Source organism: Urtica dioica, chromosome 2 (genome assembly GCF_054948205.1).
Source record: "Urtica dioica subsp. dioica isolate 48M chromosome 2, U.dioica_male_clone48M_v1_H2, whole genome shotgun sequence".
Taxonomy (NCBI): Eukaryota; Viridiplantae; Streptophyta; class Magnoliopsida; order Rosales; family Urticaceae; genus Urtica; species Urtica dioica.
Genome location: NC_142757.1, coordinates 51,463,889 through 51,477,183, shown reverse-complemented (window position 1 = coordinate 51,477,183; position 13,295 = coordinate 51,463,889). Strand labels below are relative to the sequence as shown.

The 13,295-nt window shown below is 35.0% G+C and overlaps 2 protein-coding genes across 3 annotated transcripts; both read right to left on the bottom strand.

The window, feature by feature from the left end:
- Nucleotides 1-379: 379 nt before the first annotated feature.
- On the bottom strand, nucleotides 380-3,065 carry LOC149405438 (uncharacterized). Of its 2 annotated transcripts, XR_016295525.1 has the most exons (3): nucleotides 2,758-3,065; nucleotides 1,366-1,434; nucleotides 380-398 (listed from the first exon to the last, which is right to left on the bottom strand). XR_016295525.1 is itself a non-coding variant. In XM_089607181.1 (2 exons), the coding sequence occupies exon 1, from the start codon at nucleotides 2,967-2,969 to the stop codon at nucleotides 2,775-2,777; it is 195 nt and encodes a 64-aa protein (XP_089463307.1). In that variant the 5' UTR covers nucleotides 2,970-3,065; the 3' UTR covers nucleotides 2,047-2,339; nucleotides 2,758-2,774. The 2 variants fall into 2 exon arrangements, 1 of the variants encoding a protein (XP_089463307.1); XM_089607181.1 differs by lacking the exons at nucleotides 380-398; nucleotides 1,366-1,434 and adding an exon at nucleotides 2,047-2,339.
- Nucleotides 3,066-4,679: 1,614 nt separating this feature from the next.
- On the bottom strand, nucleotides 4,680-12,933 carry ABCF3 (general control non-repressible 3). The gene is made up of 18 exons (XM_089607179.1): nucleotides 12,674-12,933; nucleotides 11,348-11,563; nucleotides 11,068-11,257; nucleotides 10,322-10,530; nucleotides 10,068-10,205; nucleotides 9,773-9,901; nucleotides 9,588-9,689; nucleotides 9,355-9,501; nucleotides 8,695-8,757; nucleotides 8,423-8,469; nucleotides 8,240-8,299; nucleotides 6,976-7,058; nucleotides 6,673-6,767; nucleotides 6,303-6,389; nucleotides 5,783-5,870; nucleotides 5,270-5,355; nucleotides 5,080-5,142; nucleotides 4,680-4,984 (listed from the first exon to the last, which is right to left on the bottom strand). The coding sequence occupies exons 1-18, from the start codon at nucleotides 12,875-12,877 to the stop codon at nucleotides 4,859-4,861; spliced, it is 2,133 nt and encodes a 710-aa protein (XP_089463305.1). The 5' UTR covers nucleotides 12,878-12,933; the 3' UTR covers nucleotides 4,680-4,858.
- Nucleotides 12,934-13,295: the final 362 nt, after the last annotated feature.

The following is a 13,295-nucleotide window of genomic DNA, read 5'->3' as shown; positions in this document are numbered from 1 at the left end:
AAAAAAACTACAACGCTACAGAGAAGATTCCCAAGGGAAAGAATAAAAACAATTGCTAAAGATAAAGACAATCACTCACTCAGATGTTTTTAAGTAACTGATCAAGGATTTTTTTGCAAGTACTAGGCTTAAAAGAAAAAGAGAGAGTTTGATATAATCGTCATGCCACGTCACACTTTTGAGTTTAAGAATACATACGCCAGCAGCAACAAAAAAACGAGTAATGCGTTTGTCAGGCTATTCATATTTCATATGTAGTTGTGGTCAAAGGGTAATTTGTTAGGGTTAATTCAGTAAAATCTGGACCCCACTTCCCAGTCCAGTACAAATTATTGAATGCTTTCAGTCATTTATTTAATTATTGCATTCATGAAAGAGCTCTCAAATGTATCCCCGCCCTGAGAAACAGACAAACCCATGAGACAAAACAACAAAAGACACCTCTCATTACCACGCCAGATCAGGAAAAATAACATGCAATTTATTAGCAAATATCAGATTTCCCTCCACCTGGGTGCCTCAAAAATCCATCAAAAATTACTAAAAATGACTCATCATCTTTCATAAATAATACTCCCCTTCTTTATCTTCTTTTATATATTATTGTTCTAATAATCCTAATTCTCTATTGAAATCAGCTCAACTATAGCTACGCAAGAGGACTCATTGAGCTCATCATCTCTCAGAGAGCAGAACTCAAAGCAAAGAACGAAACGCTTGGTTTAGTGAAGCTTTCAGTCAAACAAAAGTTGCATTAAAAATGGTGTTTTTATCTCATGTCATCGCTAACTTGTACGTGTACAAAAGAAACGTTACAAATTCTGCAGGAAACAGCATTTCACACATTATTCTCATAACCAGAAGAATAGGCAATAAATATATCCAGCTATGAAAAGATAAAATAAAATAAAAATAATTACGTGACTAACTAGAAGTCTAGAACAAAGATAGCCCATGTTAATACTTAGTAGACATAGCTGGCTATCACTACAAGTCTACAAACCATGAATCATGACTGAATGTGATATTTCTGTTTACACAGTTATAAAAGCAAATGTACTAATTCATTCACTCACTCTAATTATGGATATAATAATACTCTATAGAGTGAGTCAAAACTCAAAAAGACGGTCATCAAACGAAAAAGAGAAAGAAAGAAAAAATTCTACCTTATCTAAACGGTACTTCAATCATTCATCATGCTTGAATGGATAAACTGTCTCCACTAACCAAAAACTAAAATATCTATATTTTATTTTAATTATTTTTGATCTCTGGAGTTATGTGGTCCATTTGTCTTTATGGCAATAAATCCTATAAGCAGAGCACACTAATATATGGGGTTTGGTTCAGAAGACAACTAACCTGGAAGTCCGGATGTGTTTTAGACTTTAGACCACATTTGAGAGCTGAAATCCAGCCCCCTGGTTTTGACTGCACAAAAGCTCAGTGGAGTCAGTCATCTCTCTCTCTCTCTCTCTCTCTCTCTCTCTCTCTCTCTCTCTATAGATAGGCCAGCCATTACTACTTTTGCAACAATAATTTGACTGCCTTGACTTCAAAAGGGAGAACTGAAACTGTCCCTTTAGTAACTCTCTCCTCTATAGAAACTTCCTTCACAGCCAGAGAGATATAAACAAACAAAACAAAACAAAACCAAGTTTCCTCTCAACTCAAGAGGGTTCTTCTTCTCATTTTTGAATGGAGCTCAACACAGGTTCTTCCACTTCAGAGAAGCAAAAAGCATCGAAGGGTGGTTTCAAAGAGAAGAAGGCGAGGCTGTACATTATCCGCCGTTGCATTTTTATGCTGCTGTGTTGGAAGGACAATGGAAGTTCTTGATTTCGCGGTAAATCTCTTCAGCTTCATGAGTTTAGAGTTGTTACTCCTCTACTAGATAGAGATTACATGGTGCCAAAAAGATCCTACCTTTTTTCTATCATTATTAAACTGCATCAAAATTCCTTTTCCTTGAATGAAAAACGAATGCAAAAGTATAGATAAAATGTACTTCAGAACAAACATTCCTTCAAATACAAATTATTCTTTTTTTCAATAGCATTTACCCTATTTGCTAGTCATAGAAACCTCCAACAACACTGTTGTTGTTATAGAAGAGTTTTAACATTCTTTTCTCAATTCAAACAAGAGTTTAATAGGAAGGGTTAAAAATGTTCTTGGATCCTTTTCACATTAGGTAATATGGCAATCCGGTGTAAGATAATCAAACAAGTGTGCCCTTGAAAATCAGTTGTATTTGTCTCTTTAATGGCTGGATTACGACAGTTCTTGACTCTTTTCCAGCTCTTATCAAAAGATGACAGACATTGCAAGAGACTCTGTGGTCATAATTCAGAAGTAAGCTAAACAAAAGTGGAAATAAACACCCTGAATTTTCCATTCGGGACCAAAATCAACAAAGTAATTAGGTTATAATCAAGGTTGAAACATCCAAACACGAAAATCAAACACCACATAATTTGTTTCTTTGTATATAATTATAATAATAATCTGATCAATATTAGGGCATAGAACAAACAAGCGAGAGAAGAAACTAAACTTTATTGCAGATCATATAGGAAGGCAATACAAATTTCGGTTCTTCACAGCCACCAAAGCACAATTTTCAAATTTCAAATCAATTGCAAGATCAGAAACCCTAGAAAAGCTCAATCTTATCGGTTACATACACGAGTACGAAGGTAATTATAATTCTTTACACAGTAGGAGGATTGGGAATCGAGAAGGAACAAGTACCGAGGGGTCAAGGGCGATCAAACGGGGAGCTGAGAGACGTCGTTTTGGGGGTTCGCAGTCTCGTCTGGATCGTCTTCGTCGTCGGAATCTTCGGTGGTGACATTGACGCAGGAGAAACGCTCGAGAGAGTTGAAGAACGCGGAGGTCACGGTGGCGCTCAGCCATATCGCCATTTGATCAATCTTTTCTCGGCTCACAATGCTGTTTTCCATTTTTTTTTTCCTCTCTCTTCTCTCTCTCTCTCTCTCTAAAGAAATTCTTTTTCTGTTTGTTGTTGAAGAAATCGGGGAATTTGGAAAAGTATCTTATACGACTAGTCGTACTTCGTAGTAGTTGGTGTATTCGTACGAGAATGGAATCGATGACCGGTTTTAATTTAAAAAAAAATGAAGTTATATAGAGGAAAATTCATATTTATATTTTTACACGCTAATTTAAAAAAAAAGGTAATTTAATAAAATAGTCAATTTAAATATTGGGAATGACTAAATAGTCAAGATTTGATAAATATTAGGTAAATAGTCAATTTTATATATTTACAAACGTAAATATTAAGTAAATAGTCTATGTCATATTAAGTCACGTCATCATTTATGGTTATTTACTTAATATTTATCAAATTTTAGTTATTTAGCAATATCAAACGTTTAAATCGACTATTTTTTCTAATTTTTTGTTTAAAAAACTATACCCACATTCTTAATCACAACCTGCTTGTTTTAAGTGAGATATGCTATCACATATTAGATTTAGATTTGAACACACAACTTCACTTAAAAAATACTACTTATCACAAATTTGAAACGAGACAATTAAATCAGTAACTCAATAATTCATCCATTTTCTAAAAAATAGTTCACGTTTATTTTTATTTTAAAAAAAATAGTCCATTAATCCGCTGTAAAATGACTAATTAATTGCAACAAGCTCCACATTTGAAAATCCGAAAATCTCTCATTCTTTTATAAGATTTACGACATCATTTAAAAAAAAGGGTTAAGAGGTTGAAAATGCATTCTTTTAAATATTAAAATTAATGAAAAGGTGATGTTTCAAAGTCCAAAACTCTGTTAATCGATGATATGTAGATAGTCCCGGATTACAGAAATGAAACGCTGACTGCCAATGAAAATGCTAACAAAAAAAATTGCGAAAAAAATGCTAATGGAAAATTTATTTTTTGACGAATTTAAACCAGAGGATCATGAAGATGCTTATGACAAATATGTTATAGAAAATGTTTATAAAAGTACGAGAGACAATATTTTTTTTTTATTATCTCATCCACAATTTCGGTAAAACTTGCAAGGTAATTAAGTATTGTATTCTCACCATTTCGTCCGACAAGTGATTCTTCACTTGTTACTAACTCACTTGCGGCCGTCAATTTTAACGGCAGGCAATTTCCGTTAAATTTCTCTACTTTTCCGTATTTTGGAGAGAATTTTATACAATTCATTTAAACTCCAAACAATGATAACGTAATTATATAAAAGCTTGAGCGATCATATGCTTTGTAACGAGACATAGATGAGTAAATTACAACTTAGTCGATTATTCTTTGGAATTTGTCTCATGCTTCATAGCTCGTACTGTTTTACAGGTTTTTTTAATTGGGAATTAGACTCCTTGGACATAAATCCACGTCTAAAAGTTTCCAACTCGCTTAAAAACCAAAATCGGAATTCAATTCCAGTTTCAAATTGTTACGGCTTGTTCAGATTTATTTATTTATTCTTTTCAATCATGCAAGTACTTCTAATTTATTTATTTTTAACAATACCGGAGCAGAACGTTCCGCTCCGGTTTGGCTAGAATTCCGGCCATACCCGAAACGGAACATTTCATTCCAGTGGCAGCCAAAATTTCAATTCAGATGGAACAATTTTCTTGTTCCGTCCGAACGCCCATGATTATGCAGATAAAGCAAAAATACTCGAATAAGAAAACACGAAAAAATAAAGTTCATGAATCTCTGTAGCAATGTAATGACGGAAAACTCGCTTGCTCAAAATACATTTATCCAAAAACAAAAAGACTCGGAGCATAAGGGACTTGGGTGTAGGACTTTAAAAACTATGCAGGGTATTTGATGATTGAGTTAAGAGGTGGACTGAAGAATCTTCTTGTAATCATGGAAAGTTCCGTGGAAAGGAGAAACTTTACCTTCTGAGACCACCCAAAGCTCCTCCACACTTCCGGATATGAGATGCTCATCGTGACTCACCTGAAACCATCACCGATCGGTCACACAATCGGATACACCATTAAATCAATTCTAAAATTGAAAATAGTAATGGACTCGCGGTAGATTTTAGTTACCATGAGAACGCCTCCTTGGAACAAGACAAGCCCTTGTATGAGCGCCTCCACGGCATCCAAATCCTACATCACGACGATTTATAGTTTTTATGAGAAACCAACAAGCCAGAGACAGTAGTTTGTTGCTTACGAAAAAAAATGACTTAATTGCATATATTAAAAAAATTATATAAAAGAAAAATTGCTTTACCAAATGATTGGACGGCTCGTCGAGTAATATGATGTGTGGCTTCTTAAAAGTTATCTTCGCAAACGCAACTCTGCTCTTCTGACCACCTGTTGAAACAGCAGTTCATAAAAGGGAAATGAAAATGGATAGTCTATCGATCATGGCTTTGTAAACTGAATGCTCATTTCGGGTGTTAGATAAATAGCCATTTGATGATACTAATGAATTTGGAAAATGGCCAAAGTTTGTCTGAGATTCACAAAATAGTCGAAGTTTGTCTAAATTTAGCAAAATAGCCAAAGTTCTAAGAAAATTCGCTAGTATTGGGTGTCAATATTTTTCACCGTGTATATCAATTTATATACGGGTTAGTATTTTATATATGCGTGTCAAAATTTTAGGGTCAAAGCTTGCAACTTTGACAACTTTCCTAAAAACTTAAAACCGCCGCTATTTGCAAATCGATTAATTTTGAATGGCTATTTTGCATAACTATAACAATATATAATCATTTATAATTAAAAAGAATAATACCAGATAACGTGTACATGGGCTGGAGTGCGAGATTTCCAGTGACACCTAAAGAACCCAAGTGAGACCTCAGCTTCTGTTCCGGTACACCCTACAACAACATATCTTCAAGTCAAAATTCATCCATTTCATATCCAAATGATGTGCTATGATCGGCATCATAATAATTTAACGATGGTTACAGTATGATCCTACAATCCGCTGACAAAGTTGGCCCGTTCAGTTAGAAGGCACTCCTTTTTCTTTTAATTATTATTATTCAATGCGTATTCTGGTGATCACTACAACTCTACCTTGCTAAAACTGCATATAATAAAAGTAGAGCAGGCTTCGAAATTGCTAGACTAAAAATATCTTGAAATTCTTGTGAAGGCGTTATATAATATTTATTTAGTAGAACAGGCTTACTAGATACTATGCCTTTTGAAACCATGGTTAAAAATTTAGAGGAGAAGTATGTTCTTATTTTTCCCTCTCTTTTTCCTAAATCTATGGTAAGGACGTAGCTAAATAGAGAACTTACTGGGTAGCATCGCATCATGTACAATAATGGATTTGAAGACAAATCCAAGCCATCAACATGGTGCTGACTGAACACAGCAATACGAACCTGTATGGCCATAAGAGATGAGTAATCAGATAAAACATGGAAACTCTACGGTTTCAATGACATGATTTACATCAGGAACGACGAACCCAGCGATACCTTGGTGACCACCAAATATGATTAGGCTTCTTATTTCTATTTTCTAAACCAATTCGATGCTTAGATGTAGTAGTGTAATCAAACACGGGTATTAGATAAATTGATATATATACCTTTGCAGAGTGAGACATTGTACCAGAAGTTGGTATTGTGAGTGGAAAACGGTATTAGAAAAATTGAGCCATACCTTTCCAGAGCGAAAAGTTGTACCAGAAGTTGGTTGTAGTTCTCCGGAAATCAATTTGAGTATTGTTGACTTTCCTATCCCATTTGGCCCGACCACTGAAATTTTCAGTCCACGAAGTCAGTGTAAACATGAGATAAAAGTAAAGGAAAATGGATTATCTAAGAAAAGGAGGAAAGAGGCGCATATTTTTAACATAAACATAGATTTCAAAGAATGCAAATTGTCAAGTACAAGTTTTAATTTGTTTATGAAAAAGTGCAATCTCCAATCATAGAAAATAGGATCCAGTAAACCAAGTCTTACTTGCTATACGACTATCTAGGTCGATTCCGAAATTCAAGTTCTTAAACATTATGGGTCCACCCGGATAACCGAATGATGCATCGCTGCAACATGAAACAGCAGTAAGCTCAAATAAACACTGGATTTTAGTAGAACATGGAAAATTAAACAACACTTTAACTGATTAGGATACAGTAACAATACATTGACATGAAATCAAATCAGCACACAGTCATCTTTCAATAAGACGTGGATCTTAGTTCAAAATAAGAATCAAATCCATTCTCCTATACTCTCTTGTTTTTCTCTCCACGATCCAAGCCCGAATTCTATTTCCACGTCTGTCACATCCTTTTTTTGAGTTTCCAAATCCTTTTTCTTATGTACTGCTTTCTTTTAGACATTAGACTCATGTTTCCTTAGCTTTTTGACTGCTGCTTAATGGTTGGTTAACGAAGACAATAGTGTAATTTTTAGGACTCAAAGGATAGTATCGTAAATAGCCATAAAGTGCTAGTTAAGTCTTTTAATTTGTATAAATACGAGAAAGGGAAAGGGAACGGGAAACAAATATTGAGTAGAGAATTGGATTGTTTAATTTGTAGAGAACAAGCCTCTCAAAAGCTTGTAAAACCTTGTATTTTCCCTTTTTCTTTGGTAATGAAATATCACGGGGCGTATCAGTAATACTTTCATATTAACTTAACATTGAGAAGTTTTGCAATACAACTTGTTATTTCCACTCCCAAAGATAAGGGTACTTTGTATTCTATAAATTATCCACACAAAAGTCAACAAATCTAAGACAGACTTGTAATTTTCTTAACTATAACGTAAGGACATCAAAACACCTAAGTATAAGCTTATTGGAGGTTTCTGATGGAGTGTAAATTGAAAAGAGATTCGTAATTTTTCAGTAAAACACACAGGGGATGTTTATGTTCTTTTCCTTTTAGTATATCTCGGTAGTTCATTATTCTGCAAAAACAGTGTTCTGATCATCAACTAATTGAGTATAGTTATCAACAATAATAAAATAAAAAAATCAGCAATTTAGTAAATGTTAAAATATAGTTATGAATTAACAAAGCACTGGATAATATAAACTTTAGGTCCTTTCCTAAATCAACTTTGTATTTTAGATCTAGAATAATAAACTTTGAAAGTAATGAACTCCAGAAACTAAAATAAATTAGAGTTATTGCTACCAAGTTTCATTATACACAATAACAATCTAAAATGCATAAACAGACAAATAAAAACCCAGAAAACGTAAAATGCTAACCTGAAACTTATAATAGGAGGACCCGGTCTATCATCTGGAGTTGGAAACTCAAACTTGTAACTGCATAAGAAAAGGCCAATTAAACATAAAATCAATAAAGGTATTATAGAACGGATACAAGAAACTTCGAGAGTAATTTGTATATGAGATTCCAAATTGACTAAAAGGGAAAGCTCTACTCACTCGGGATCATTAACAACTTCATCCACGACACCCAAGCGATCCAACGCCTAAATCGGGAAAAAAAAAAAAAGGAGAAAGAAGGAGTGAATACATTTACAGGCCAAAATCAGTTCAATGGATGCAGCCAAAAATAAAATGAAGGAAAACTTGTTGAATTGATTCAAATGAATAAATGATGGACGAGTTCACAAAATACAAGCACCCAAAATCGTCAAGATATATCCAGGGAAAAAGAATTCCATGAAACAGTAACGGAGTGAGAGGGGATGTACCTTGATTCTAGACTGGACAAGAGATGCCCTCTTTGCATTATAACGGAACTTGTCAATGAAGGACTGCATTTAAAAAACAAAAAGCGCAGATTAGAACACAAGCTGAAAATATACCAGAAAAATTCATTCATAGGTGAATCAATGAAAGAACAGATAGACACAGAGGACATAGTACCGTTATGAATGTTAGGAGAATTGAATATATATATATATATATATATATATATCTATATATATATATATATATATATATCTATATATATATATATATATATCTATATATATCGGTAAAAGCTAGAGCTACTTGCAATTATTCAAGCAAGATGAAAGGTTAAACCAAGGAAACAAATGAATTAACCAGACTACATAAGATTTAAACTCTCACAAAACTGGAGTAGAATATAACTCTCACCAAACTCCAAATTCATATATATTTACATCAGATAAAAAAATTAAAATAATTATATGGCCATTTTTTTGGCAACAGTTTTGGTTTTGGAACGGCCACCCTCAGGTCTTGATGCAAAGCACCTCTTAAAGGTAGAATCATATCAACAAAGCATAATGCAGGCGAAATTTCAAATAAACCAGCCTCAAATCCACATGAAGCAATAAGTACTGAAATACAGATTTTTACATCAAAAAATAAAATAAACAAACCTGCATATGCGCTCTTGAACGTTCATTTGATTCGAAAGCTTTCTGCTGATTTTTCATTTTTTCAGCCCGTGTCCTCTCAAATGTATCATAATCTCCCTTATAGCAATGCAGTTGCTGCCCGTGTAAGTGAATGATATCTGTAACCACCTGCAGCAATGGAAAACTATAAATGAGGCTCATCTTGTTAAGCGCTTTATAGATTGGTGTATCAGTGGAAGGACAAAGGTATGTACCGTGTTCAAGAATTCTCTAGCATGGGAGACGACTATAATTGTTTTAGGCCATTTAGTCAAGTAAGTCTCTAGCCAGAGAACAGCATGAAGATCAAGATGGTTCTGCCAGTAGTTTCAGCAAATCGTTAGAAAGCTTATGCAAATCCTATATATTTATAGTGCATTAAATTTCAAGATATACAAACCGTGGGTTCGTCAAGTAGCAAAATATCAGGCTCTATGAAAAGGGCACGAGCAAGAGCAATTCGCATTCTCCATCCACCAGAGAATCTCTTCGTTGCTTTCTTCTGCATTTCTGGAGTGAAACTGAGACCCTGCAGGAGGTACATGGATCAGAATATTAAAAAAAGCTAAGAAAAACAAAGCACCAAAAGGAAGAAATTGAGAATCCTGAAATTCATGCCATACAAAAATCATTAATACAGCAATATGGCTAAAGCACCAGGTCAGGGAAGTAAATATAGGAAAAAGATAACTAACTGCAAGAATGGAGGCTGCACGGCCCTCAGCAGAGTCTGCATCAATTAGCTGAAGTCGTTTGTAAATCTCTTCCAGCCTTTTATTGATGCGATCTTTCTCAGCCGTATTGGTTTTTTCATCTTCGAAATCCAGTTCTCTCTTCAAAAAAATAATGATTTGTTAGGGACCAGGGAGGGCAAAAACATCACTCCGGCTATAAACAAAAGTAAACCAAACTTGAAACTGAAGGGAAAATCCTAAAAAAAACTCTCAACCTGTTGCGCAAGAAGATGCTCCTCTTCCTGCAACAACTGACTTCTCTCGAGATCAGCATTAAGAACACACTGCAGGGCAGTAGTATCATCACCAGAAACTTCTTGTTCAACGTGCAATATCTGGCAGTTCGCAGGAATTCCATCAATAGCATGCATAGCCATGTGCCTAAGTAAAGTTGTTTTTCCAGTACCATTTCTTCCAACAAGACCTGTAAGAAATAACACAACATATCAGATGCCGCCGTCAAGTATTACACAAGCTCCGGATTTTTCAAGTAAATGCATAAAGTTGCAACCAATCATCAAGCCCAACGGGATGAGTATTGAGCTTGTCTACACAACATGTACGAGCCAAAAAAGAAGAATATAACAAGTAAAAAAAAACCTCCCAAGTATTGTGAACTATAACGCCAAATGTAACCAAAAATTGTTCATGCAAAAGCTCTAGCTTCAATCTAAACTCACTCTCTCATTCCTAAATAGGACACGAGAAGCAATAAATGGGAGGGTTTTTGGAAGCTCTCTGTTTGCATTTTGGATATTTACTACCAGTTATAACACTGTCATTGACAATTTTTCTACAGTAATGTGATATTTCACTCACTCAAGAATGGGCCAAAAAAACACGAGATACTCCATGCTAGTATAAGAGTCTCATCATAATGAGGAGAAGAAAAAAAAAAACACTTCATCCCCCCCGTATCGGAAAATGAAATGAAGAGGGTTTTTCAGTGCAACAAACTTACCATAATGTCTTCCATATGAAAGTATGAGTGAACCATCCACAATGAGTTCACGACCTCCAACAGAAACACTGAAATTCTCCATAAAGATATCCTTCACAGTTGGTCCGCCAATATTGTCATGGTTTACACAAACAACAGGCATCCCTGCTCTGGCCGCGTCCATTTCAGCTACATGCATTTGGTATTCTACCTGTAAAACACAAGGACAATTGTAAATTTATATGGATCATAAACAATGGTCGCGAAAAAGGTCAAATACATCTTGGTATGGATTTTTTACCTCTCTTTGTCGCTCGTCCTTCCTCTTTTTCCTTTCTAGCTTCACCTTATCACGCTCGGTCAACAGAGGGCCATCAAACACCTCAACTTTCTTTTTGGGAGCTACCTCCTCATCCATTCCTTCATTCATTCTAAACGGAGTTGCAAGGCTACGCATGGCCGGTTTAGCTTTGACTAACCCATGTTTTCCAAACTTTTCAGAAAGCGTGCTACAAACCTTTCGTGAAAAAGACAAGTTTGCTAAATTAATTAATAACAAAAAATGAAATTAAAATCAACATTATAACTGAGGGTATAACTTTAAAATTTCCTTAATTATCGGGGTATGGCCTTAAGAAATGGATGGGATTCAGGGGAGGGTGAGGGTGAAAGAGTCCTTTCAAGTTGTTGCACAGCTAGCTTATACGGAAAATATTGATAATTTCCCGTTACCAGAAAAATCCGAGCGTTAAACGAGTGGAAAGAGCAATATGGGACATTTACTTTCCTAGGGATCTCACAACTAGGGGATTGGAAGACCCACAAGAGTCTATAAGCAGCATTGAGGAAAACAATAATTAAGTCAGTCATAAAGGATAAACAGCCTTGTTGGAATCTGGATGATGCTGTGAACTTCCCAGTTAAAATTAATGTTCGTATCTCTAGTTACAGAGAAAGCAAGCAATTATGTTTTTCAGCATCAGGATAACATTTGAGGGAAGCCCTCGCTGAAAGTTGCTATCCTGTGCTACTAAATAAGATCAACATGAAGAACGCGATCTCACTCTCATTGTGTTGTCTCTGTTGTCTTGTATCATTAAAAAAAACAATATCAGCACAACCACTATGAAACAAATTTCTACAAGACTGCGTTGAAATAGTCATCAACATGAAGTTTATAGATTTCATTCTATAACTTCATGAATCATGAGATTACTCCATTTGATAATTACGCTACAGTCTCCTAATTGTCAATTGGTATCTGCTAAAAATTGGTTCACAAATTAGCAAGAATTTCTTGTTTGGTTTTCTGAAAAAAACAGGTAAATCTCATCTCATCAAAGTCGACTGCCTCAATTACAGAGACCAAGAATGTAAGCTCGCTAAATTAATACACAAGCGATATTAGCACCTGTGTCTCGAATCTACAAATTGTTGAATCAACTCTTTTCTCTGATTTTGGAATCAATGAAAACTCGGTGGATGAACAAACCAATTGCATAACCAAATGAGAACATTGCTCAGAAATGCTTTTTAAGCACCTCGTTCTACAACCAACGCAATCGCGCGGCCATTTCCGACCTAATTGCCTAATCCAGAAAGATGAATAAAGGAGAGCAAGACTCACGGAGCGACACTCGGAGAAGTCGGAGACGCATTCGGCGGCGACGAGAAGGTCACCAAGGGCGTCGAAAGCGCCGTCGCCGTCGAGGCCGAAATCGAAGTCGTCGTCGGCGAGGACGTTGACGATGTAGTCGATGATCGGCTCGTCGACGTCTAGGGCTCGACGGCCCAGAACTTCGTTCACCACTGACCTCGCCACCTCTGTCATTTTCTGGATTCAGAGTGATGATTTGGCAGGGTTTTGCAGCCGAGTTTAACCTTTAATTTCACAAATAAAAAAAAATATAATATAAAAAACAAACTATTGACGTTTGACACTATTTCAGTAAATTGCTTCGGATGTATATAACTATATATATATATATATATATATATATATATATATTTTTTTTTTTTTTATTATCAGTTTTAACAATTGTTTAGCATAGATTGATTTGCTTCTTTTTTTTTTTAAGTATTGAACAGGTAAAGTTATTTCTATGTTTGTAAAAAAATTAAGATTTGATGTATATATATATATATATATATATATATATATATATATATCATAATATTACAAATTAAATTTGTATCATAAAATTATATAATTATACAATCTTTTCATTTAATAAAAATGCATGCGTCGC